The sequence below is a fragment of the Ceratotherium simum genome, chromosome 10 (assembly GCF_057802395.1).
Source record: "Ceratotherium simum simum isolate JZ-2026a chromosome 10, ASM5780239v1, whole genome shotgun sequence".
In the NCBI taxonomy this organism is placed as follows: domain Eukaryota; kingdom Metazoa; phylum Chordata; class Mammalia; order Perissodactyla; family Rhinocerotidae; genus Ceratotherium; species Ceratotherium simum.
Genome location: NC_141909.1, coordinates 75,375,370 through 75,398,948, shown reverse-complemented (window position 1 = coordinate 75,398,948; position 23,579 = coordinate 75,375,370). Strand labels below are relative to the sequence as shown.

Sequence of the window (23,579 nt, the reverse complement as noted above, 5' to 3'; positions counted from 1 at the left end):
AATTCTAATGGCCACAGCTAACCGGTTTTCATCAGTTTGGAAGGAAACTCTCAGGGCCGGCCCGGTGTAAGTTCTCACTCTGCTTTGGTGGCCCGGGGTTCGCGGGTTCGGATCCTGGGCACAGACCTACGCACTGCTTATCAAGCCATGCTGTGGCAGGCATCCCACATATAAAGTATAGGCAGATGAGCACAGATGTTAGTCCGGGGCCAATCTTCCTCAGCACAAAGAGGAGGATTGGCAGCGGGTGTTAGCTCAGGGCTAAACTTCCTCACAAAAAAAATAAATAAGTTATTATTGTATTTTAAGGAAGGAGCATCATGATTGAAATGAGAATCAATAAAGATCCAAATCTAGATCTTTTGATTTAGAGCAGTTAAATTTTAGACAGATCTTTTAAAGCATTACCTGTACTAGGTCAAGTATAAACCTTGAACAAAAATACATTCATTTTTCAGAAAGTAGACATGTAAGGTGCAACATTCCTAAGAGTATTAGTCTCATCTCTAGTGAGAATAAATCTCGTGACAAAGATTTGAGTAAGAAAAGATAATAATTCGTTTTTCAAATAATGAAGGTAAGCAAATTAATCTATTATCACCAATCAAAACTAGAATTTTCAGGACTGGTAGAAAAGCGTTCAGAGAAATTATATTCCAGGCTATAGGGGCTTTATTGGCTGAATTGGTGCTCAGTTTTAAGATTAAAGCTCTTGAATTTCTAGAGGGAAAATGTGAGCTTCAAGTAGGTACGTTCAAATTAAAATCTCATCACTCCTTTCTATGGACAAGCCTTGGGATCTAGAAGAGGTTTCAACCATTCCATGGTTGTATAATGTGGGAGATGGGAGGGAATTTCTGTCTGAATTCAGCAGATGATCAGTTTTGTCAGCTGGGGCCCTTTTAGCAACAGTACTATCCATAGATAGATGATGCAGCAGTGAAGAACTCGATGGGATAGATAGGCTGGTGCTGCAATTAATGCTGGTCATCAATTAACCTTTCTTGGGGACCTGGAACAATAAGGAAATGAGCATGACGTTCCTCTCCACTCTTGGTACATCCTCTTCCAGCACTGCCTTCAGACCCAGGCAAGAGGGGTCCTTGTCCTGTGCCTTTAGATGGCTCTGTTCTGGCTATACTCTCTGTTCCTGTCCCAGGGGAGACTGTGAGGGGTGTGGACAGAGTTTGGATGTGTAGGCTGGGGAGACCATACACATGGGTGCATGGTCCCTCACCACGTGGGACAGAGCCAGGAGTGCAAATAAAAGATGGGTGAGCCACGGGTCAGCTCCTTCTGCACCTCCAGCCGCTGCCACATTCTGCCGTAGAACTCTGAGTAGTCCCAGAATTCTAAATTTGTACCTGACCTTTCAGGTCATCATGAAGGTATATTTGTCCACTGGAGGCTGAAACATATTTAACAGCTTGTTCGCTTGATTTAGAACTTATAAGTGGTTAGATGCATAGTTTGTGGGCCTCCACTGGTACTCTTGCCTTGGCTCTGAAAATGTCAAGGCAAGACTGTCCTCTTCTTTCTATTCAAATTTTACCCTCCCTCAGGACCACCTCAAGTCCAAGATCACCTCAAATCCTGGTTCCTTCTGACAAGCTTAGAGCTACAATGTCTAATACAGTACCCACTAGGTACATGTGGCTATTGAGCATTTAAAGTTTGGCTACTGTGACTGAAGAACGGAATTTTATTTTATTTCAATTAGTTTAAATTTTAAAAACTGAAGCAGTGTAATATTTTTAAAAATATTGATTACATGCTGAAATGATAACATTTTGGATATATTGGGTTAAATAAAATTAATTTTACTTTTTTCTTTTTACTTTTTAAAAATGAGGTCACTAAAAAATTTTAAATTACTTAATGTGGCTTACATTATATTTCTGTTGGACAGTGTTGGCTTAATATTGGTAAATTCACCTGTCACATTACTTCTGCACATACCTTTTGATACTAGGATATATATAACTTAACATTTTTTGTTTCCTTGGTGTTAAAACTGTCTCCCTAGAAAGACAGGGCTTCACTGACATCCCTTCAAGTGCTCAGCACAGAGTTGAACTGTACTGTTTCATAGTTAGTGCTTGTTCAACTTGTACAAACTGGGTGAATGTTCAGAACCGAACAGGAATGCTCGGTTCTTTTGTACTCTAAATCATATATACAGTGTCTGTGGATTTGAATGGCAACTTGTTTCCAACCAAATATAAAGTACAATACAAACCTTTGTACTTAATTAGTCCAAATCATCTGAGATTGATTAGAGAACTGATACGTGTGAAATTGCTATCTGAATCCTTTTCTAAATAAAAGACTTTTCTTTCTTAGAATGGATACAGAGATGATTTCCCTTCCACGTCTCAAATGTGAGAGGACAGGGACTGACTTGGTCTAGAGCAGCTCTTCCCTGTGCCTCTTTACTTCTCTAATCTCCATTTCCTCATCTGGAAAATGGGGGGCTATAATGCTAAATAGTCTCTAACGTCTCTTCCAGCTCTGACATTCTGTGGGAATCTACTTGAGGATATCTCCCATTGCACAGCTTCTCTGAGGGTTGGCTGACTTGCCAGAAGGCTCCCTGTGATCTGACAACCCATATGTCTCATGAAATCAGACCTACCTATTTCCTTCTGGAGAACTCTAGGCAACTGCTGCAGCCTGCCCCATGCAGTGTGAAGTTTCCAGAGAGCTGGCAAACTGCCCAGGTTTCCTCAGAAAATTGGGGGAGTGTGGAGCCAGGCAATTGTTTTTATACTTTGAGCTACTTACTTCCTTCCTGTACCCATGGAGGGACATAGGGAGTGCCATTTGTGTGCCTTGCAAGTTTTAAGATTTGCAGAGACCATCATATTTAAGGCTAAATATTCTTAAATGATACCAAAAAATAGCACATTAATTATTGCCAGCAACTCAGTTTCAGATTTCTATAGGAGAGCCTTGTTCCCCAAAACTCAAAATTACTTAAGTTGTGAAACAATTCGCTTCTTAGTTTAAAAACAAAATGTCATCACATGTATTATAATTGGTTTCTTTGATTATTATTGAACAACTGCTGTGTGCCAGACCCTGTGCTAGGTACTGAAGGGAGTTCAAAAATGAACATGACAAGATCCCAGATTCACAGTCCAGCCTGGAAAAGAGACATACACAAATAGCTCTAAAAGAGAATTCAGGGAAATAGCTCTTTAGGAGACCCAGTGATGTTGTAGAATACTATTCCTGAGAGCAAGGATGAAGGCACTCAACGTTGAACAATTCTATGGAATGTTTTTGTTTTTTTAAAATAAAAATCACTCAAGCTCTAAGTGCACTAAAAGCAAACAAAATTTGAAGAGAGACTGAGGTCACCGGGCTGTCTTTGTGGGTGTAGAATGTGTGGCTTACCTGTGACATAAAAGTTTATGTTTCTTTCCACAGTCCCTACTTTATTGGAAGCCATGCAACTGTAGATTCCAGAAATTCTAGAGTCAGCCACAACCAAGGTGCTGGCCGTCTGCAAAAGAAAAGGAAACTTTAGCTAGCAATAGGACAAAAAATTACTTGAACATCCCTAAGAAACTTCTGAGGGTTGAAATGATTCAGCTATTCCATTCATTCAACAAAGATAGTATTGCACGAGTGGTGGTTACCAGAAGGCTCTCCCCTTGCCGGGCCCCAGCAAGAATGGAAAAATAACAGGAAAGCAGGTCCTCAGGAGACCGGGGCCTATGACATCCGACTCGTATGAGGGTTTCAGGCTTATTTATCGCGTGCTGCTGGCGTAACAATTATAGACCTGAAGCCGAGATGAGGGACTGCACGTCCTACTCCATGAGGTGGTCAGTTCCACGTCAATGAGAGGAACAGGTGAGGCCAAAGCTTCCCTTTTGTTTGATGACCTAAGATCATGGACCCCATTTGGTAACAGGAGCATTCTTTGCTCTTTGGTTCTGTAATGGGCATGTTAAGTGAGCAAGAATAGAAGAGAAAGGTTGGCTGAACCATTTCTTTTATGTGCTCAAAGAATATGGCATTGCAGCCCTGATGGGGCTGAAAGAGACTAAAGGCTGGAAAGCTCACTAAGACTGTCACATGAGTTTGTAAACTACTTAATTTCGCAGCCTGTCAATTCCTAATCTAGAAAATGAAGCTACAAGTTATGAATTAATACAATATAATTTCACTAGATTTTGGTGCTGTTATTTGAAAAATTAGTCCCAAAAGAAACATTAATAGTCAAATTTGTGTGAACTTGAAAGCACTTTCCAAACTGTGATGTCTCAAAAAGTAATGACACACAAATTTATACAGCTTAAAGACTTGCATTGCCATCTTCTTTTAAAGATAAAAATTAGGAATATGAAACAAATTATTGAGAGTTTTAAAATTTAACCCAACCTTGCAAAAAAGTAATGCATAGTATATATGAAAAAAATGAGGGGCCAGCCCTGTTGCATAGTGGTTAAGTTCGCATGCTCTGCTTTGGCAGCCCGGGGTTTGCTGGTTTGGATCCTGGGCGCGGACCTACGCACCACTCATCAAGCCATGCTGAGGCAGCGTCCCACATAGAGCAACTGAAGGATGTACAACTATGACATACAACTATCTACTGAGGCTTTGGGGAGGAAAAAGGAAAAAAGGAGGAAGATTGGCAACAGATGTTAGCTCAGGGCCAATCTTCCTTAAAAAAAAAAAATGAGAAAGCGAGTAAGTTTTTCATATTTAAAATTACAAAAAAAAGTTGATCCAATTACTTATAAATCATTGCTGCCTATCGCCTAGGATACAAATAACTGGCCACAGGCTTTGAAATTGTAGAAGTTGTGCTGATGCTTCCAGACTAACGGGGTGTCCTAGCTGAGGTATAATTAGATCATATGACTTACAGGCTAAAGTAATATATAGGCTGAAATGTGACAGTGGACTTTCTAAGATGGTGAACACAAATTCTACAAAGGTTCCTAACATTTTTCTGAGTTGCTAAGTAATATGCTAGGTCCTTTATCTATGCTTTTGTATCCCATTCAATAAATTAAGGTATTTCTGTCTTTAATCTACAGATCAGGAAGACTAAAAAATATACTACTACTTTTTTTGCCAGCAAGTTCATTGCTCCAAATTGCTCCAATTGATAGTAATTTTCACTATGGCATACTGAATATTACATGATGCTTCCTTTTCTCTTTGTTGGATCTGTTTAATTACATCTACTCATATATCCTCTGTGTCTTATTGAAATTATTGGAAATGAAAATGTCTGTAGTATGTGGCATTTTTCATTCACTTTAGCAGACATTTATTGAGTGTTTTATCAAGGCATTGCCGAGATGCTGTAAGGAAGACAGAGAGGAATATAATACAATCCCTATTCTTAACCTTGAAGGCTTACTTTAAGGTGATAGAGAAGAATTTCCCTACTTGAAGATTGAGTATACACTATCCGTTCTTTTGCAGAGGAACACTCACGTGAACTTGCTGGCAAATAACCAGTGGCGAAGCGTATGAAAGAGAGGTCAGGTGTCACTTTCCCTATTTTGATTATTAATCTTTCTAAGAGATGGGAAATAAAAAAAATTCTAGATAACCATTTCCTTTTAATTGCTACACCCATGACTTAAGAGTCATGGAAGAAAATAGAAGTAGTGAGAAAAGAGGCTTGTAGGTGGCAGTGTGAAAGGAAGTGTTAGCTGGTAGCAGCTGGAAGGACAATAGAGATCATCATGTAAGACTCTGACTACTTTATTTTGTCTTGGAAAACTCGGGCTCAGATGCTCCAAAGCAGTATGCAGCAGGTTCAGATGCAAAGAACGCAAACGAAGGCCTCACAGCCAGTCTCTCGCTGCTTGTCTCTCAGCTCAAGCACTGCTTGTCTTATCAAGTTAGCTCTCAAATGTTTATCCTAATGGGCCTCAGCAGGATCCTATTTAGATTCTCAGATTTATTGTTGCTCAATAAATAAGTGAAAAATTCATTTCTGTTTGGCTTGAGAATGTGTGAAATTATGGACAGCAATTAACTGAATCTGAAAGTTGTGTTTGGGTTTCTATTAAAATTATTTTGATTTCACTGAGCTCAAAGAAACTGAGAACAAAAACGGGGTTTCATGGCAAGGGAAAGTGAATTCAGATGTATACATTTGCCTTATTTAATACCTGTGCAGGTAATCTGGGAATGGCTATAGCCATTTTACATGACTTCAACAAACAGTCAGATAGCTCAGAATTTTTGTATAGTCAGAGAATAAAATTGAGTTACCTAGAAGTGAAATGAATCCAGGTCACATGATGAACCATGGAGATACAAACGCATTTGGGTCTCTCTTATTTTTCTGAGTGACCCCTTCCAAAGCAGACACCTTACCCATAGTCAAGCCTGCCCCAGAACTCACCTCTCCCAAGTTTTCTGTTAAAATTGAACTAGAAAATGACATTGATGTGAGTTTACATTGTTTCTTTGTTTCTGGGTACCTTTATGTAGCCCTTACTGAGTGCCAGTGTGTGAGGCTTTATCTCATTTAATCCTCCCTATAGCCCTATGAGGTGGGTGTATTACCCTGTTCTACAAAAGAGGCAACTGAGGTTAGAGAGGTTAAGTGAGTCACTCAAAGATACACAGTACCACAGACAGACCTAGACAGAACGTTTGCCCAGGTTTGTCTGACTCCAGGGCCTGTGCTCTTAATCTCTACACGAAACTGCTCCTTTCTTAAAACTCTTTCAATTTAATAGCACAGATCTATTGGTAGAGTTCTGTCTACTCTTTGAATTGGGTTTTTCCTTGAAATTATCTCCTTTCATCAGCAGAGATAGGTCACATAAGTCAAATGCTACTATGAACAGAAATACTAGTTTTCTTTTTTAGTCTTTTCCAAAGCTGCAAGATATTTTTCAACTGATACAGTGTTACATGGTTTGAAAATATGATTGATGAATGAAAAAGTTATAATTAAAGAAGAAAATTTAAAAATAAGATGAAATTGATATCCTGTGATCAACTTTATGAAAAATTATCTGAGTTCTAGAGTACTTCTCTTTTTCCAGAGAATATATTTTTAAATTATAAATTAAAACATATTTTCATGACAAACAAAAGATATTTGACAATTGAAGTATAAACTTTATTGGGTCAGGAAAAAGGAACTCAAGTGTGAGTTGTAGGTAAGTGGACAGGAGATGACTTCTCACGGGACAGTAAGTCTCAACGCAGGAGTCTTCTGAGTTAAAGGGACAAATCCATTCCCCAGTGCTCATAACCAGATACTGTTATTTCAAGGGGGGGAAAATGAAAATAGCATAACAGTTGGAAGACCAAATATCAACTTAATATTTTAAAAGGGAGAGTGTCAAGAATTTGAGTTGTAACATGTTTGAAATTATAATCATTTATTTTATAAGATACACCAAAAGAAATTCTCAAGGATGTCTGCTTATATTAGTTGTATAATTAGTTTTTATTTGCCATAATTTTTTTTTACCTCTGAACTCTCACGCTTTGAGGGTGCCTCTGCTTGCCCTGCCAGGACCTCAGGATTTAGATACTAGAAACAGACCCTTAAAGTCCGTTCTCTGGGTTCTTTTGTATGACCCAGGAACACTGATGAAAACTGTCGTCAGGTACAGTAAGTTTGGAAGTTATTCATGCTCCTTCCTTCCTTCTCTTTCACTAAACATTATTAATTCACTACTACAATGTTGTTTGAACCTCACAGAATAGAATAGATGGGATGGTGTGTAATTCAGCCTAATTTCAAGCACTAGTTTTTAAAAAAATCTATATATGGAACAGGGATTTTAATCTCGGGATGTTTCTAATATAGTTTCCTTTTAAGTGTTTCAGGGAGAAATAAAAGTAGATACGGAAAGGTCATGGAAGAATCAAAATTAAGCTAGGGTGGCACAATTGAGCCAAGTGATGGGAAAATAGAACGTGAGAGAAAAAATTGTGGAGTGTGTGGGAAATGAAACACAAGTTGTAATTCTGTGATTAGGTATTAATGTTTCTGTCATGTATTTGCCTCATACAGTACACACATTTCTCAATGTAACCTCAAAACAATTTCAATGGAAATGTTGCTAAAACATTAAAACTGTCACGATTCTCCAGCCTCACAGAATTAATGTTGTAATACGTATTTCCTGTGTGTTTTTTCCAACACAGAGTTCCTTCTACTTCCTACTCCATATCTACAAGCCTAAGTAGTCTGGCAACCCCATTTAAACAATACTAAAACTCCACATTTGCTATTAGCAACTCCAATTGATGAGTCACTTTTCACAAATCTAGGCCAAAACTTGCAATAAGGAAACTGAATTTTATTGTCCTCTGCACCCTTCCTTGAGTTAAACAAAAAAAAAAAATCAACAAAACAAACAGAAAAGAAAGCAAGTCCCTGAAATCCAGCAAGTGCTCCAGCAGGACCTGCATTCTGCTATCTGTGGAGAGTGTTGCTGGGCACGCTGGCTGGATGACTGCAGGTAAAAGGATCATTGTCATCTAAGTTGGGACTTCAATTTACTTTTTAAAAATGTACAGAAAATAAAAGTGGTTTTAATTGTAAAGGAAAGACCAGGGTAAATAATTCTGAAATAGTAAAACTTTCATTTGTCATTATCATATGAAAGATAAATTTTTTCACATCCACAAAAAGATACAGTAGTAGACACTAAAAGTAAAAGTAGTAAATTCTTCTAAATTTAGAACATGGAATTAATAATCTATTTAAAGTCTAATGTGTTATAGTTACAGCTGCTAATAGGATATGCTATATATATGTCAACTTTGTTTAGGAAGCGTATTAAAAGTTTTTTCAATGCAAACAAATTGTTTAACAAATAGTCTTCATTGTATATGATCACCATCGATTTGGGGAATTGCATTAGGGTATATATGACAATCATCTTTATAACAACAGGCAAACTAGGTAGGGCAAATATTATTAGCTCCATTTTTTGGACATGAGAACTCAAGTTCAGAGAGGTGAACTGATTTGCAAGTGGTTATGCAAGATATAAAGTGGCAGAGCTTGACCCCTTGGCTCCTGACTGCAGGTTGGATGGCACAAGTGCCAACTGTGTCTGGAGGTCTATATTTAAAACCACTGCAGAACTACAGAATTACAAGACAATAAATTTGTTTCAAGCCCACGTGGAAAATATCAGGGAAGTTCCTTTATCTCACCCAGATTTTGTTACTCCACTCCCACCATTTTTACAGGTATTCTATACGGAGTCAAGTTGCCACTTCATGGTTCAGGCTAATCAGCAGCCTCACCTAGCCTCTTCATTTTCCTTTTTTTTTTTCTATTGTATATTTTTGTGGATAGGATACCAAAATAGGACTGGAAGTTACCACTGAAATTAAGCTCAGAAATGCTTGTTTTAATACCCAGCAATTAACAGCATATCCACCTGATATGGTCAGGAAAAGGCAAAATGAATTGACACAATCAATGGCACCTTGAGATTTTCTAGTACTCTGTGACCACTAACTTGCTTTCTACTCTGAGGCAATTTTCTTTTTTAAAAAATATAGTGTCACTCAAACTTTCAAGGTTACAGAATTTCCTCTTTTCTAAGTATTTCATTAAACTGCTTTCTCATCAATAGCTACATATCATGGAATGTTTTATTTATTTTTTATTTTTTAAAAAGTTTTTAATGGCTTTGTTAGATTTTTGCTTATTACATTTTGCTTAAATCATGGAATGTTTTAAACTACTGTTCATTTGTATTAGAGGAAAAGAATTGTAAACCACCTACAGCTACTGCTGTAGTTATAAAAACTTTTCCTAAATCCTTAACAAGTGATTGTTGATATCATTATGCAAGTCATCACCATTTTAACTAATTTCTGTATTGGCTTAGTTGGCAGGATACTGGGTTTTGGAATAGGAAGACTTTGGTTTGAGTTTCTCATTTGCCACTTTTAAGCTATGTGGCTTTGAGTTAATCATCTTATCACCCCAGTTTTTCTTATCTTTAAAATGGAGATAACCACTGTGGCCTGCCAAAGAATGATGTTGATATTAGCATATGTCAAAAAGTTTTACATAATGAATTCAGATGTTATTTGTTGTTATTGTTGTTTTGTTTTTATTGAGGTAACTGGTTTATAACATAAATTTCAGGTGTACATCATTATATTTCAACTTCTGTATAGACTACAACATATTCACCACCAAAAGTCTAGTTGCCATCTATCACTGTAAAAATGTGCCCCTTTACCCCTTTTTCCCTCCCCCTATACCCCTAATGGGGAATGATGCCATCAACTTTGTGACATTCAAATGCAAAGAATATAGCTGAATAAATAGATAACATAAACATAACCACACTCAAGGAGATAGCATCCATATTAACAGACTACTCCAAATCAAGATATGCACATATAAATAGACATTTCAGCAAGGGGTTATTTGATATTTTTTTCCTTTTTAAACCATCACTACCTCTGTGCCTGATAATACCAGATATTTAACGTGTGTTTTTCACTAATTCAGCAGAAAAAAAGCCACCAGGTCTGAGATCCACTGGGATTTGCCTGGATCACAAGGTGTCAGCTGTTGCTGAGGCTCAGTGGAGGTTAGGGGAATAGAGAATGAATGGTGCAAGAGTGGCAGAAAAAATGCCTGCTAGACCTTGATTAGGTCAGGGAATGTCGGGGTTTTTTTTGGTTAGAAGTCTCTCTCTCTTTTTTTTAATTGAGGTGTAATTGACATATAACATTATATTATTTACAGGTGTACAACATAATGATTCAATATTTGTATATATTGCAAAATGATTACCACAATAAGACTAGTTAACATCCATCACCATACATAGTTAAAAAATTTTTTTTCCTGGGATGAGAACTTTAAGATCTCTTCTCTTAGCAACTTTCAAAATTCAATACAATATTATTAACTATAGTCTCCATGCTGTACATTGACATCCCCATGACTTATTTATTTTATAAATGGAAGTTTGTACATTTTGACCGCCTTCACCCATTTTGCCCATCCCCTATCCCCTTGCCTCTGGCGACCACCAGTCTGTTCTCTGTTTCTATGAGCTTGGTTTTTGTTTGTTTGAAAGTGTTAAATTCCACGTATAAGTGAGATCACATGATATTTGTCTTTCTCTGTCTGACTTATTTCACTTAGCATAATGCCATCAAGGTCCATCCAGGTTGTCACAAATGGCAGATTTCATTCTTTTTTATGGCTGAATAATATTCCATTGTGTGTATATACCACATTTTCTTTATCCATCCATCCATCAATGGACACTTAGGTTGTTTCCATATCTTGGCTATTGTAAATAATGTTGCAGTAAACTTATGGGTGTATCTATCTTTTCAAGTTAGTGTTTTCATTTTCTTTGGATAAATACCCAGAAGTGGAATTGTTGGATTATATGGTAGCTCTATTTTTAATTTTTTGAGGAACCTCCATACTGTTTTCTATACTGGCTGCACCAATTTGCATTCCCACCAACAGCAGACAAGAGTTCCCTTTTCTCCACATCCTCACCAGCACTTGTTATTTCTTGTCTTTTTGATAATAGGTATTCTAACAGGTGTGAGGTGATATCTCGTTGTGGTTTTGATTTGTATTTCTTAGGTCAGGGAATCTTGATATCCTGTGTGTGTTTGTATACCCCAACTGAGTCAGGCTTTGCCCTTGCAAAGACAGAGGGACAGAGGGGAAAAACAAGATCTTTTGTGAACTGGAAACATTCAATTTTAACCTGAAGTCTTGTACTAGCTTTTGCTTATTGACATCCCACTTTATGTATGTCAGTGATTCTCAGTCCTGGTTATATGCTAGAATCTCCTGGGGAGGTTTTATGAACCCTGGACTCTACCCCAGAGATTCAAATGTGATAATAATTGGTAGAGTATTCTAGTGTGCAGCCAGAGTTGAGAACCACTGATGTGGATCAGTTTGATGTTAAAGAGACAGCTACACCTCTTCCTTTAGGACTAAGTACTTATTACTTTGGAACTGGTGGTCAGTTGGAGAATACAGCAGTTGAAGTAATCTCAGTGTGTCTCTCCATGAAGACATATCTCGGATATTGTCTTTCTTCTCTCTGAATTTCTGTTTGAGCATTTGAATTACTTCTGGTTCTAATAAACCCAAAATGAGAGCTGAGTATGTGTTTTTAGAATAAATATCCATCCCAATGCTTATTATATTTTTTTGGCTTTTTTTTTTTTTTTGTGAGGAAGATCAGCCCTGAGCTAACATCTGCCAATCCTCCTCTTTTTGCTGAGGAAGACTGGCCCTGGGCTAACATCCATGCCCATCTTCCTCCACTTTATATGGGACCCTGCCACAGCATGGCCTGACAAGCGGTGTGTCGGTGCACACCCGGGATCCGAACTGGCGAACCCCGACCTCGGCAGCGGAGCAAGCGCACTTAACCGCTTGCACCACCGGGCTGGCCCCCCAATGCTTATTTTTATAAACAATACCTTATTCTTTCCTTCTATTATTGCCGTGCGCTGAGTGATGCTCTCAATTCTGTTTCCTATGTTGCTCTCAGGATCCAGGATAAAGGATTCTTCATTATTGGAGCAAAAGTCATACCTATTTTAAAAAAAAGTAAGTCATCACTATTTTGCTTTGCAGCATGGTCCAGCCCATGGTGACAGGTGAAATGAAAACCATTGGATAAGTCCTCAGATAACCAAGTCACACATTTTCTTCTTTTCTTTAGATTTTTTTCCCAATATCCATCCTCAAAACTTAAAAACAACGAATATATTTTGCTTGATCTGAAAAAAAACACACGAGTGTATCTCCATACGTTCTTCCTGTTCTAAATATTAAATATTAAATAAAAATGCATAAATTAGAAAATTTAGTATCTAGATTTTAATTAGTTCCTAGTGGAGGAAACATGCAAACACAGAAAAAAATAATAAAGTTATGTTAATGAATAGAAACCTCAAGGAAATAATAGCGTTTCACATCTATAAAAGGCTGACTTTTAATCAGAATGTTCCATTATACAGCTAATTTTTTCCAGGGTTAATTAAGTATATATGGAAACACACATCATGAAGCAGTTATTAAATTCAGTCTACAAGTTTTGGGGTATCATGGCAAGCTCTTTAACTTCTCAGGCCTCAAGTGTTTAATTATAAAATAAAGGTGTTGGAGTTTTTTATCTTTTAAGATCTTTTTTGTTTCTAAATGTCCACGAAATCTCTCTCTCTCTCTCTCTCGTTATTTTAAATTAGCTATTAGAGTACCATTTTTATGTGTGTATGTGAGGAAGAGTGGCCCTGAGCTAACATCTGTTGCCAATCTTCCTCTTTTTGCTGGAGGAAGATTATTCCTGAGCTAGCATCTGTGCCCATCTTCCTCTATTTTGAATACGGGACGCCGCCACGGCATGGCTTGGTGAGCAGCGTATAGGTCCGCTTCTGGAATCTGAACCCATGAACCCTGGGCCGCTGAAGCGGGGCACGTAAACTTAACCACTATGCCACCGAGCTGGCCCCTAGAGTACTATTTTAAAGAGAGATTTTGCCCTACATCTGGAAGTTAGCATGTTCTTTCAAAAACATGTTATTATCAGTAGGCTTGTTTTCATATGTTTACTACTCAAATCATTACTGTAAATATTTATTGATCATTTATTGTTTTATGTACCCTAACTTCTACATGAATAAACAAACCCAAACAACAAAAAGACACTTAAGTCCACTCTGACCTGGGCAGTGCAGTAGTATCTTAACTGACCTTGCTGCCAGCTGGCTTTTCCTACTCCAGCACCCACAAAACTGCTGCCAGACCAACCCCCTGAATGTTCTGGTTTTTAGTGGAATCTTTTTTGCTCCAAAAGCTTCAACAACTGTAGTGAAGAAAGCCAGGCTCCCTTGTCTGACATCAAGGCCACCCACAGTCCATTCCCTACCTGCTTTTCCAACCTTACCCCTATAGAAACCCTTTGTTCTAGTCAAACCGTGGTTTGGTTTGGTTAGTTCAAAGAGTAGTGAAACAGGAGCCAGAGGACCTGAGTCCTAGTCCCACCCTGACTTCCCCTAGCTGTATGACAAGTTTTCTCTTCTGAAAAATAGGAATAAAAATGTATCTGCCTTGTCAGTCACACAGGGTTGTACAAGCATTAAATGACTTAATTTACTTGGAGAAGTTATGTAAATTAAAGACTCCATAGAAAAGTAAGGAATTATTCTGACTGTATCACAGAGTGTAATGCCATGTGCGCCCTGATCCCTTCACCTTCACTCACAGTCACCATGACTAGACACGCCCTCACTACACCGCAACCTGATCTTCTTTAAGCAGCTTATTCTGATCACTGTGAACCTCACAGCTCTCACTGTCAGAACCACTCTATAACCCTATAGCAAGTCCACCTTAATTTGTACTGTAATTTATATTTTCATGCCCTGCCCCAATAGGTAGTGAACTGCCCTGGAGCCTAGCACTGTACCACGCGTATTACAATGCAGGTCCTCAGTAAATGAACGCTGCAGGTGATCTGCTGTCTACTATTTATTACAAAATGAATACTGATTCCTTTAAAGCAGCTTTTTAGATTTAAATATGGATTTATTTGGTACACAATGCAGATATACAAAGAGAGATTTTAGTTTCCTCAAAAAAATATCTGTGGACATATATATGGTGATGGACAAACAAAAATGTACAACCCCAAATTTCACAATGTTAAAAATTATTAAAACATCAATAAAAAAAAAAAATATCTGTGGGCTCCAAGGCTCGCATTTCTCTGCCAGCCTGGGAAGGTGAGGAGAGATGAGTGCCTGTAGGAGCTGGGCTAGAGCACCTGCAGCCACCCTTGGCCAGCTCTTCTGCTTCACGGGTTACGTTAAGTGTTGATACTGTTTATTTCTACAGCCCCCTTCTAGATGCAGTTTTCTTTTTACCTCCCAGCCTGAAGAGTGAGTGCAGGGAAGTGGTTATTTTTATGATTACTTGCGCTGGGAGCATTTCATTGAATCATTTTGTATTCTTACCTTCTAGACTAGAATTTGTGGTGAGCAGAAAGCTTGCGGACCTCTAATTTGCACACATCTTGATTAGATTCTAGAGATTTTCAGACCAGGAGGAACTTTAAAGCCCAATTTCCACAAAGAATGAGGGGTTGATCTTAACTTAAGTAGCCAGGGGCAGCAATGACTTAATGTGAGATGAAAGTGAGAGGATAAAAAAAGTGAGAAAAAAGGTAAGATAGAAGGGCTTGTGATGATCAGAAAAAAGTTCTGTGATCATTCCTCTCTGGTCCGTGAGCTGAGAAAGGTCTCCGGAACGTGAACTATGGAGTCTGCTGGGTTAGGCTCCCCTCCTGGGTGCACTGCCCTATAATGTCCACCCCCAGAGCGCTCACCACCTTCTAAGTTTCCACTTAATGCTTATGAGGCCTCACTGGGCCAGCAGCCACAGCGGGAGAGGGGACCACATCTACTTATTCACTCTGTCCTAACAGTTGAGCAAGGGCCTAGCACGTAACTGGCACTCCATAAACGTTTGTAAACATACAGACAGGCATGATGTACTGATATGTTGTTTCTAGTAAGAGTTTTCATTTGTTTTAATTGTTTATCGTTTTTAAACATTCTGATAAGTAGAGACATAGTGTGATAAATCCCCATATACTCATTACCAGATTTAACAGTTATCAAGATTTTGCTACAATTGTTTCATCTATCCCTTATTTCTTCTTATTTTTTCCTTTTGTGAAGTATTTTAAAGCAAATCCCAGACATCATGTCATTTTAGCCCTACATATTTCAGTGTGTATCTCTAAAAAATATGCACATTTTCTAATATAACAGCAATGCCATTATTATATCTAATAGAATTAGCAGTAACTCCCTAGTGTTGTTTGTACCTGGTCTATATATCAGATTAAAGTGTCTGTTTTTACAGTTAGAGTATAAAATTTAAAATAAAAAAGAATTAATAAGGACTGATCATTCCTCAAGGAATTTCTGTGGTTTCTACTAGATATTCCTTTAATCATCCAGTAAAATAAGTGAACATTTTAACTCTTATTGATTAGTAAAGGAAATTGAACCAAAGAGAAATCACACTGTCTCCTTTACATAAAACATTTTAATGATAAAGTATGAAAATCATATAAAAAAGTCACTTTGCCCTATTTTTCATTATCAGTATTCTCCATTTTCTAGACTATAACATCCATACCTTGAACTACTTTTTGACCTTACCTCTTTTTTTTTTTTTTGGTGAGGAAGATCAGCCCTATGCTAACATCTGCCAATCCTCCTCTTTTTTTGCTGAGGAAGACTGGCCCTGGGCTAACATCCGTGCCCATCTTCCTCCACTTTATATGGGACGCCACCACAGCATGGCTTGCCAAGCAGTCCGTCGGTGCATGCCCGGGATCCAAACCGGCGAACCCCGGGCCGCTGCAGCGGAGCACGCGCACTTAACCACTTGCACCACCAGGCCGGCCCCTGACCTCACAACTTCCACATACACTTAGTAACATATGAGTATATATAATGTATATATACGTCACATGCATATGGGGGTTTATTACGCATGTATACACCTATGCACACATGTGTACACCTATATTAGACATGTGCACTTATACTTGGTATTGTGACATCAAACAGCTGAAGTTACCTTGTATCTGGAAGAGAAAACTTTAATTTCATTCTTTTTTCCCCCAAAGAAGTGAGAAAGATAAGGGAGGTCTTAGACAAAGATCTTAATTTCATACTCTTGGTCTTCAGGAAATGCAAAGAAATATGTTAGAGTAAAGCCAGTCCAGGCGTTTCCTGAGGGAAACGCAGTCTGCTGTCTGAGTTCACATGGGGCTGTCAACCTCTATCCTCCACCCCCCACCCCCATAACTCTAAGAGCAGTTACTGACAGCACAAGCCCTAGTATGGTAACTTTAGGCTAGACTTACTGCAAGGTCCTCCAAATGAAAAGGACAAATTCTGTGGCTCTTGTCTAATTTGGGGACTCTTATTTTTCCCTCTTTGTAATTGGAACCATAAAAATAGAATGTCATTTAGGAGCCTGTCTATATAACAGCACTTGAAAAGAGATTTAGGGGGAGGGGAATTTGCCTAAGCCTTAAGAATACATCAAGCTCTTAAGGAAGTAGATTGTGCCATGTTTGAAGATGCAAAGATAATCACTGTGCTGGGAACCGTCTTGAGGGGGGAGGAAGCCGAACAACAAGAGGAAAGCAGCGTTCGCTCCTGATTTCGCACAGGAAGCCCACAGCACCTCCTGCCAAAGAGAGATAAGAAAGCTCCCATGCACTATTCTGGACAAGGCCACTGTTATCAGCTTCAGCTTTACTCTGTCCTCTCTGTGCTCCAAGCCTCTGTCCCTTTCCTAATGAGCTTTAGGACTCCTACCTCCATTTGCATACAGCATGCCAAGTACAATAGCGTGGAGGTATTTATAACCATTGAGAGGAAAAAAAAATTTCCGGGGTAAGAGTGTACTCCATGTCATCTCCGTCGATTGCCCTGGAGTTGAAGCAAATTAGTTTTGGACTAGAGATTGATATAAATAAATTAAAAGAAAGCAGCCAGTTATGTATCCAACACATGTATCCCTACATGTGACATGTCAGTCTGTTTAACTCCAAAAAGCAGCCATCTGTGGGGCTCTCCCATCTGGTCTAAGTTACCAGGCTTCTTCTCTTGACACATAATGGGAGAACACCACCCTCCATAGATGGAGATGACATTACTGACCTACATGCTTTGGGTTGATTTTCCTGTAGTGGTGATGAATTTGCCCTGTTCCCTTCACACTCATAAATATTTGACCCCTCTGTGACCAGACAGATGAAGGCAGTCTGGGCCACAGAAAAAGGCAAAGCCAACAACTGGGGTCAAACCTACAATCTCGACAATATTGACTGCTGGTCCCAACAGGCAAGCTAACCAGCCATAGGCTATAATAATTATAATATACACTATGCAATATTATAGTCTACTATAATAAAGATTATATCTTCTATGCACTAGGCACTATGCTAAGTGATTCATTTATACTATCTCATTAATCTGTACAGCATCCCCAAAAGTAGGTACTATCATTCCCCATTTATTTATTTTTTTAACATTTTTATTTATTTTGTGTGTCTGTGTGAGGAAGATCGGCCCTGTGCTAACATCTGCCAATCCTCCTCTTTTTTTTTTTGCTGAGGAAGATGGGCCCTGGGCTAACATCCGTGCCCATCTTCCTCCACTTTATATGGGAGGCCGCCACAGCATGGCTTGCCAAGCGGTGCGTCGATGCGCACCTGGGATCCGAACCGGCGAACCCCGGGCCGCCGCAGCGGATTGCGCACTTAACCACTTGCGCCACATGGGCCGGCCCCTATCATCCCCCATTTAATGGATAGGTTAAGTAAATTACCTGAAGCCCAACAGCTAGTAAGTAGCAGAGGCAGAATTTGTACTCAGTTCTAGCTCATTCCAAAATCTGTGCATTTAACTCTTACACCATATATGTAACATAATATCCATGTACTACCATCATAAACATGAAACTGTCATGCTTCAGTGCTTCTTTGCACATAGGAAGAAAAGGCTTATCAAATATTCACTACACAAATACCATAACTGCTTTCAGGATTTAATGTCCTTTTTAGCCCTTTTTACGTAACAGCTTCTTTCCAAAATTTGGCAAATAGCTCTCATCATTCACAACCAAAATGTATTGAGTGTCAATATGTGCACGGTCTGCAATTACAGTTTGTATTAGAACTCACATTGTCATCCACAGTTTCTGAACCCAGTTCCCATCCACCTTTGCAAATCCAGCACAGGAAATACAATGTATAGTGTGCACCTAAAGGTATCCTTTTGTGTTCACCTGTGCTTTTTCTTAAGTGCTGGCTTTGAACAATTCTGATTTTCTGACTTTCTTCACTCCTCTTGTCTTTCCCTTCCCCCTACCTAAATTGCAGAACTGGCACTTTGTTTTCTTTAGAGAATGGATTGTTGCATCTGGTAGAATCAGAAGGGAGAGTCAAGCTGAGTTAGCTTTAGGCACTGATGGTTAGTATCTGTTTTCTTTGAAATGGCTTTCTCACAAGAGAAAACAATAGACTCAAGAACTGAGTGATATGGTTCAACCCTTCATTTAGCCTTTCTAGAAATTGCCCATCTGTTTGGTGCCTATTATGGTACCCAAGACTCCTGTAATAATCCAGCATAAAATTTTCATTTCATAAATGATTTCCAGCAAGTTTAATAACCCCCCAATTCTAGAAGGTCTACCCTACAACCTGAGTCTTAAGATAAAGAATTCTTTTTAGGATCCCTTCACCTTATAATAAACGATATTAAGATGATCGTTCTTTCAAAATCTCTGTTCTGCTAAATTCTGACTCTTGTGTGGGTGAAGGGAAACAAGTTGTTACTGAGCTGCTACTACTAATGTGCCAGGCCTGGGCTAGAAGCTATACACATTTAAGCTCAACTAATTTGCACAGTCACCCAATGAAGCAGGTATTCTGATCCCCTTTTCCAATAAGGAAGCTAAGACTCAGGAAAATCAAATGCCTTGCTCAGATCACAGCATATCTGGGATTAGAACCCGGATATTCCTAAATTTTTCCACCACACCAGAGCTCAATCCATCACATAGGATGAATTCTGTTCCCAAGGAACCTCCCCAAACCTCTACCACTATGCTTCACAGAGTAAATCTGGCTCAGAGTCACGTATTAGAAAGGAAAACTCTGGGAGTCCTCGGAATCAAACTAGTACAAAGTCAGACACCAAGAGAAATGAAACATGAGCTTTTAAGAGAGAGAAGCAGCACCTGGTCCTTTGGTGGAAGGGGGAAGAGGCAGAGGAATACTGTATAATTCCATTTTTGACATAAATTCTCGTTAGTTTTGGTCATAAAAATGTTTTTGATGTTAAAATTATGGGAACTCTTGGCTTTCTACTGGCTGATGAATTTTATCATTTTTAAAAATCTTGCCACAAAATAAAAAATCCAACTTTTATCATAATCTTTTTCTTTCTCTAATAACTTACTTTTGTCTGCATGATTCCTGGACATGTTCTAGGATGAAGCTGGCCTGTTTTATTACAAGCTCCAATATGTTTATAGCAGGCCGTTGGTTTTAAAGAAGGCCTCTGGGGTAGCGGAGCTGTGCGGTGGGGAGCTGAGTACCCCAACACCCAATGGATGTCTGTTTGAGCCTGAGCCATTGCCTAAGAATGAATGCATATATTAATTTATAATTAAAGCACATTTGATTAGGAAAGAAAGAGACTCTAAAAAGTTCTACAATGTCCCAAGACAGAGAATAATCTCCCTCTCTCTCTTTTTTTCTTTTTTGGATGATGAAATCTGAAGACTTCTTGTGTGGACTCTGCTTATCTGTTTAATGGGATTTGACTGCCCATGCTAACTGTGATTAGAATCTGTTTGTAAAGATTATTGAAAAATCATTTCAAGTTATGAAACAAAGGGGTAGAGCAGTAATAAAGAACAAATGAATCGAGGCTGTAAAATGTCTTTAAAAAAAATAGAAAAGAAAAAAAGACCACCTGGAACCTTGCCAGAGGGCACGACCAGGGCTGGTTCCCCATTATGGTGCACCATCCTGTAGAAGGGCCTGCTGTAAACTTTCCTCTGCTACTGTGGGTGTTGTGTCAAAACATTAGCGATAGTGTGTCTGAACCATCAGATTAATAGAATCTGCAAACACTATCTTTTCCCCTCCTCTCACATTCTCTTAAAACAAACAAAACAATATAGGGGAGAGGATGCTGGCAGAAAAAGGCAGAGTTGGAAGGAGTGTTTAGACAGAATAGTTCCTGCTCCTTTTGCTCCAGGAAAAGGGCCTGGGCCTTTGGGGTGGTCACAGGGTCAGGCTGAGGGGATTCTGGAGGAGTGACTTGCTTGCGCAGTGAGAGACCTTGTGACGCCTTGGAGTCCATACTGAAAATTACTTCTTGTGTGAATGGAGAGGGGGGAGTGGAGAAGAGTTTTCAGAGATTGAAGGCTTTGGGTCAGCTCCTTGGACAATGGTGGAGGTGATCCAGCGTCCTGGCCACCTCTGTTTAGATAAGAGCTTTTCCGTGAGCGTCTTGGCCTGCACTACTTCCTGCTCTCGAGGGCCCTGTGGTCCATTCACACTCAGAACAAGGTCTGCCTTCCCAGCCTCTGCTTTCCTTCCTCCTCTCTCTCCTGCTTGCTTACACCAGGAGCTCCAATAATCCCCTACCCCTGACCCTGACTCTCTCGCTCTCTCTCTCTTTTACAGAATCTGAGCCAGGGTCAAGGGATCCTTACAGCCCCACACCAGGGTGACTGGGAGGCTAAAAGGGTAGATACTTACTTGGTTACACCCTGATATGGGCCTCAAAAAGAACACTTATTTTGTTCATTCATTTTTCTTCTTCATCAAAGACTGGTCAGCTGAGGAAAGGTGATTTGATAAATAAGAACTCTTTAGGGAAATGATAAGAGTGGCTACAAATAATATCCTTTACTCTAACACATTCAAAGAATCTTAAGGTATTAACTTCAAATCACTCAATGAAGAATATTTCAAGCTATTGTTACATTTTGTTCTCATGAAAAGGAAGAGAGCAGATTACTTATTGTATAGTGGTCAATACTGAAACATCCAGAAAGCCTTCAGGGGTAGGGGTAGGGGTGGAGAATCACAATTTAGCATAAAGAACATAGATTCTAGAGGTAGTCAGACCTGAGTTCAAATCATAATTTTATAACTTTCTAGTTATATAACCCTGGATAGCAAAAGCCCAGTTGTGAAAATGATAGTCATGGAAAATTGCTCAGAGGACTTGCAGTCTTTCCAATCCCTTGAGTAGTTCTGAAATCACTGGGTCATATCAGCCCCCAAAATCACTTTTAATAAATTCTGCTTTGGTGTTATGCCACTGGTCAACAGTGAGGAATATTATAATTACCAGTCCTGTGACACTCACTATATAGAAATGTGGTGGAGGAGTTTGTCTACTACATCCCAGAATATAAGAGGAGAAATCATTTTTCTCAGGTCTCAATTTGTTTTTATCTTATGGGCCCCTTAACCTTGCAATGTCTATTTCATTTCTCTTTCTCTCTCTTGACAACTAGCAAGTAAAGCATGTGAGCCGTATCTCCATACTAGTCTTACCTCATTTTCTCCTTTCATCCAGATTTGCTCAATTATTTATTGTACTTTTTGTGAACCACCTCCAATTCTTTGGGAAAGAATGTGTTCTTAAAATTGCCAACTCAAAAGAAGTCACTGTGTGTTACCATGTCTTACTAGTTTTATTATAGGGGTTAAAAAATAAACAGAAGGAAAATAATTTAAAGAAGATCCTTTTGCATCAGCAAACATTAGAGTGATACTAAATGAATTAATTTGTGTAGCATGCTTAGCACAGTGCCTGGGACACAGTAGACAGATCGTTAATGTTACTGTCATTTTATTATCTGACTAGATTGAGAGCTACTTAAGAGCAGGGACTGTGTCTTATTCATCATTATAACCTCAGTGCCTAGCCCAACCACCTGGTGACAGTAGAAGAGCACACATGTCTCTTGCTCAGTTGACTGCCTGATGAGAAGAGTGACTCCTGATAATGGCCTGACTAGATGTGGACTCAACTTCATGTCAGGTGTCAACCCTGCCTTCTATCACTTACCTTAAATGTGCTGAAAAAAGGGGCACTGCTGACCCTTAAATGACCTCACACATACCCCCTCAACTAAGCACTATGTCACCACCATCAGTGCCTCTCTATTCACAATGAGGAGTATTGATGAAGACAGAGGATCTGCCTGGGACCTGGACAAACTCATTACTGCAGTATCAGTATCTGACAGACTGATAGTCATGGACAGTTTCAACTTAGGCAATGATGCTGACATGTGGGGAAGCATCTTCTGGTCTAATAGAAAATGGAAAACTAACCAGCAGTGGTCTTCTCCTTTCTTCAAGGGTAGGCAAAAATATTGGCCCATAATTACTAGCATCATTATATTGAAATAAAAAATAATTTGTTCACATATATTCCATTTAAGAAATAAAATCATGTTCTCTGAAAGAAGTACAAGATTTAGTTCCTTCTGTTATTAAGGAATATCTATGTTTATCGAAGAGAGGAGTCAAATACATGGAAAATATCAGAATACAACTGAGCACAAGCCAGTAAAATGTCAAGAGCCCATGTGCTACTATAGGCTGGACAAGACTTGGGTCAATGAGCATTCGAATAGCTGAGGTAGAATTCACAAACATGAGTAGATCCAGGATAACTCCTCTAATTTCCTGAATAATCTGAAAATTCTACCATTTCTTGTCCCATCTTAATTTCTTTGGAGTAAATCACCATAGTCAGAAGCTTTGTCCAAACATGTAAGCATGTTTCCTGGGAGAACATTAACCTAAGAGCATGGATCATTTTGTTAGATTATTGTCAGCTTTCACAAGATACTAGTATGTCTATGATACCACTTCAGAAGGAAGTTGCTTTGCAATAGGCAGCCCCAGAACAACCTAAAAATACTGGACAACTTTCAGCAACAAACTTAGCACTTGCAAGGCACCAGCCACTGG

At 39.0% G+C, this 23,579-nt stretch overlaps 1 protein-coding gene across 1 annotated transcript in view; it reads right to left on the bottom strand.

Annotated features, from left to right (window-relative positions):
- The window catches only part of FLT1 (fms related receptor tyrosine kinase 1), a 185,068-nt gene that overhangs the window by 93,074 nt on the left and 68,415 nt on the right, over positions 1-23,579 (bottom strand). Inside the window, exons 11-12 of the mRNA XM_004435289.3 lie at positions 12,454-12,568; positions 3,400-3,508 (exon numbers count right to left, since the gene is read on the bottom strand). Of these exons, the coding sequence (XP_004435346.1) occupies positions 3,400-3,508; positions 12,454-12,568 (224 nt within the window). The remainder of the gene's footprint in view (positions 1-3,399; positions 3,509-12,453; positions 12,569-23,579) is intronic.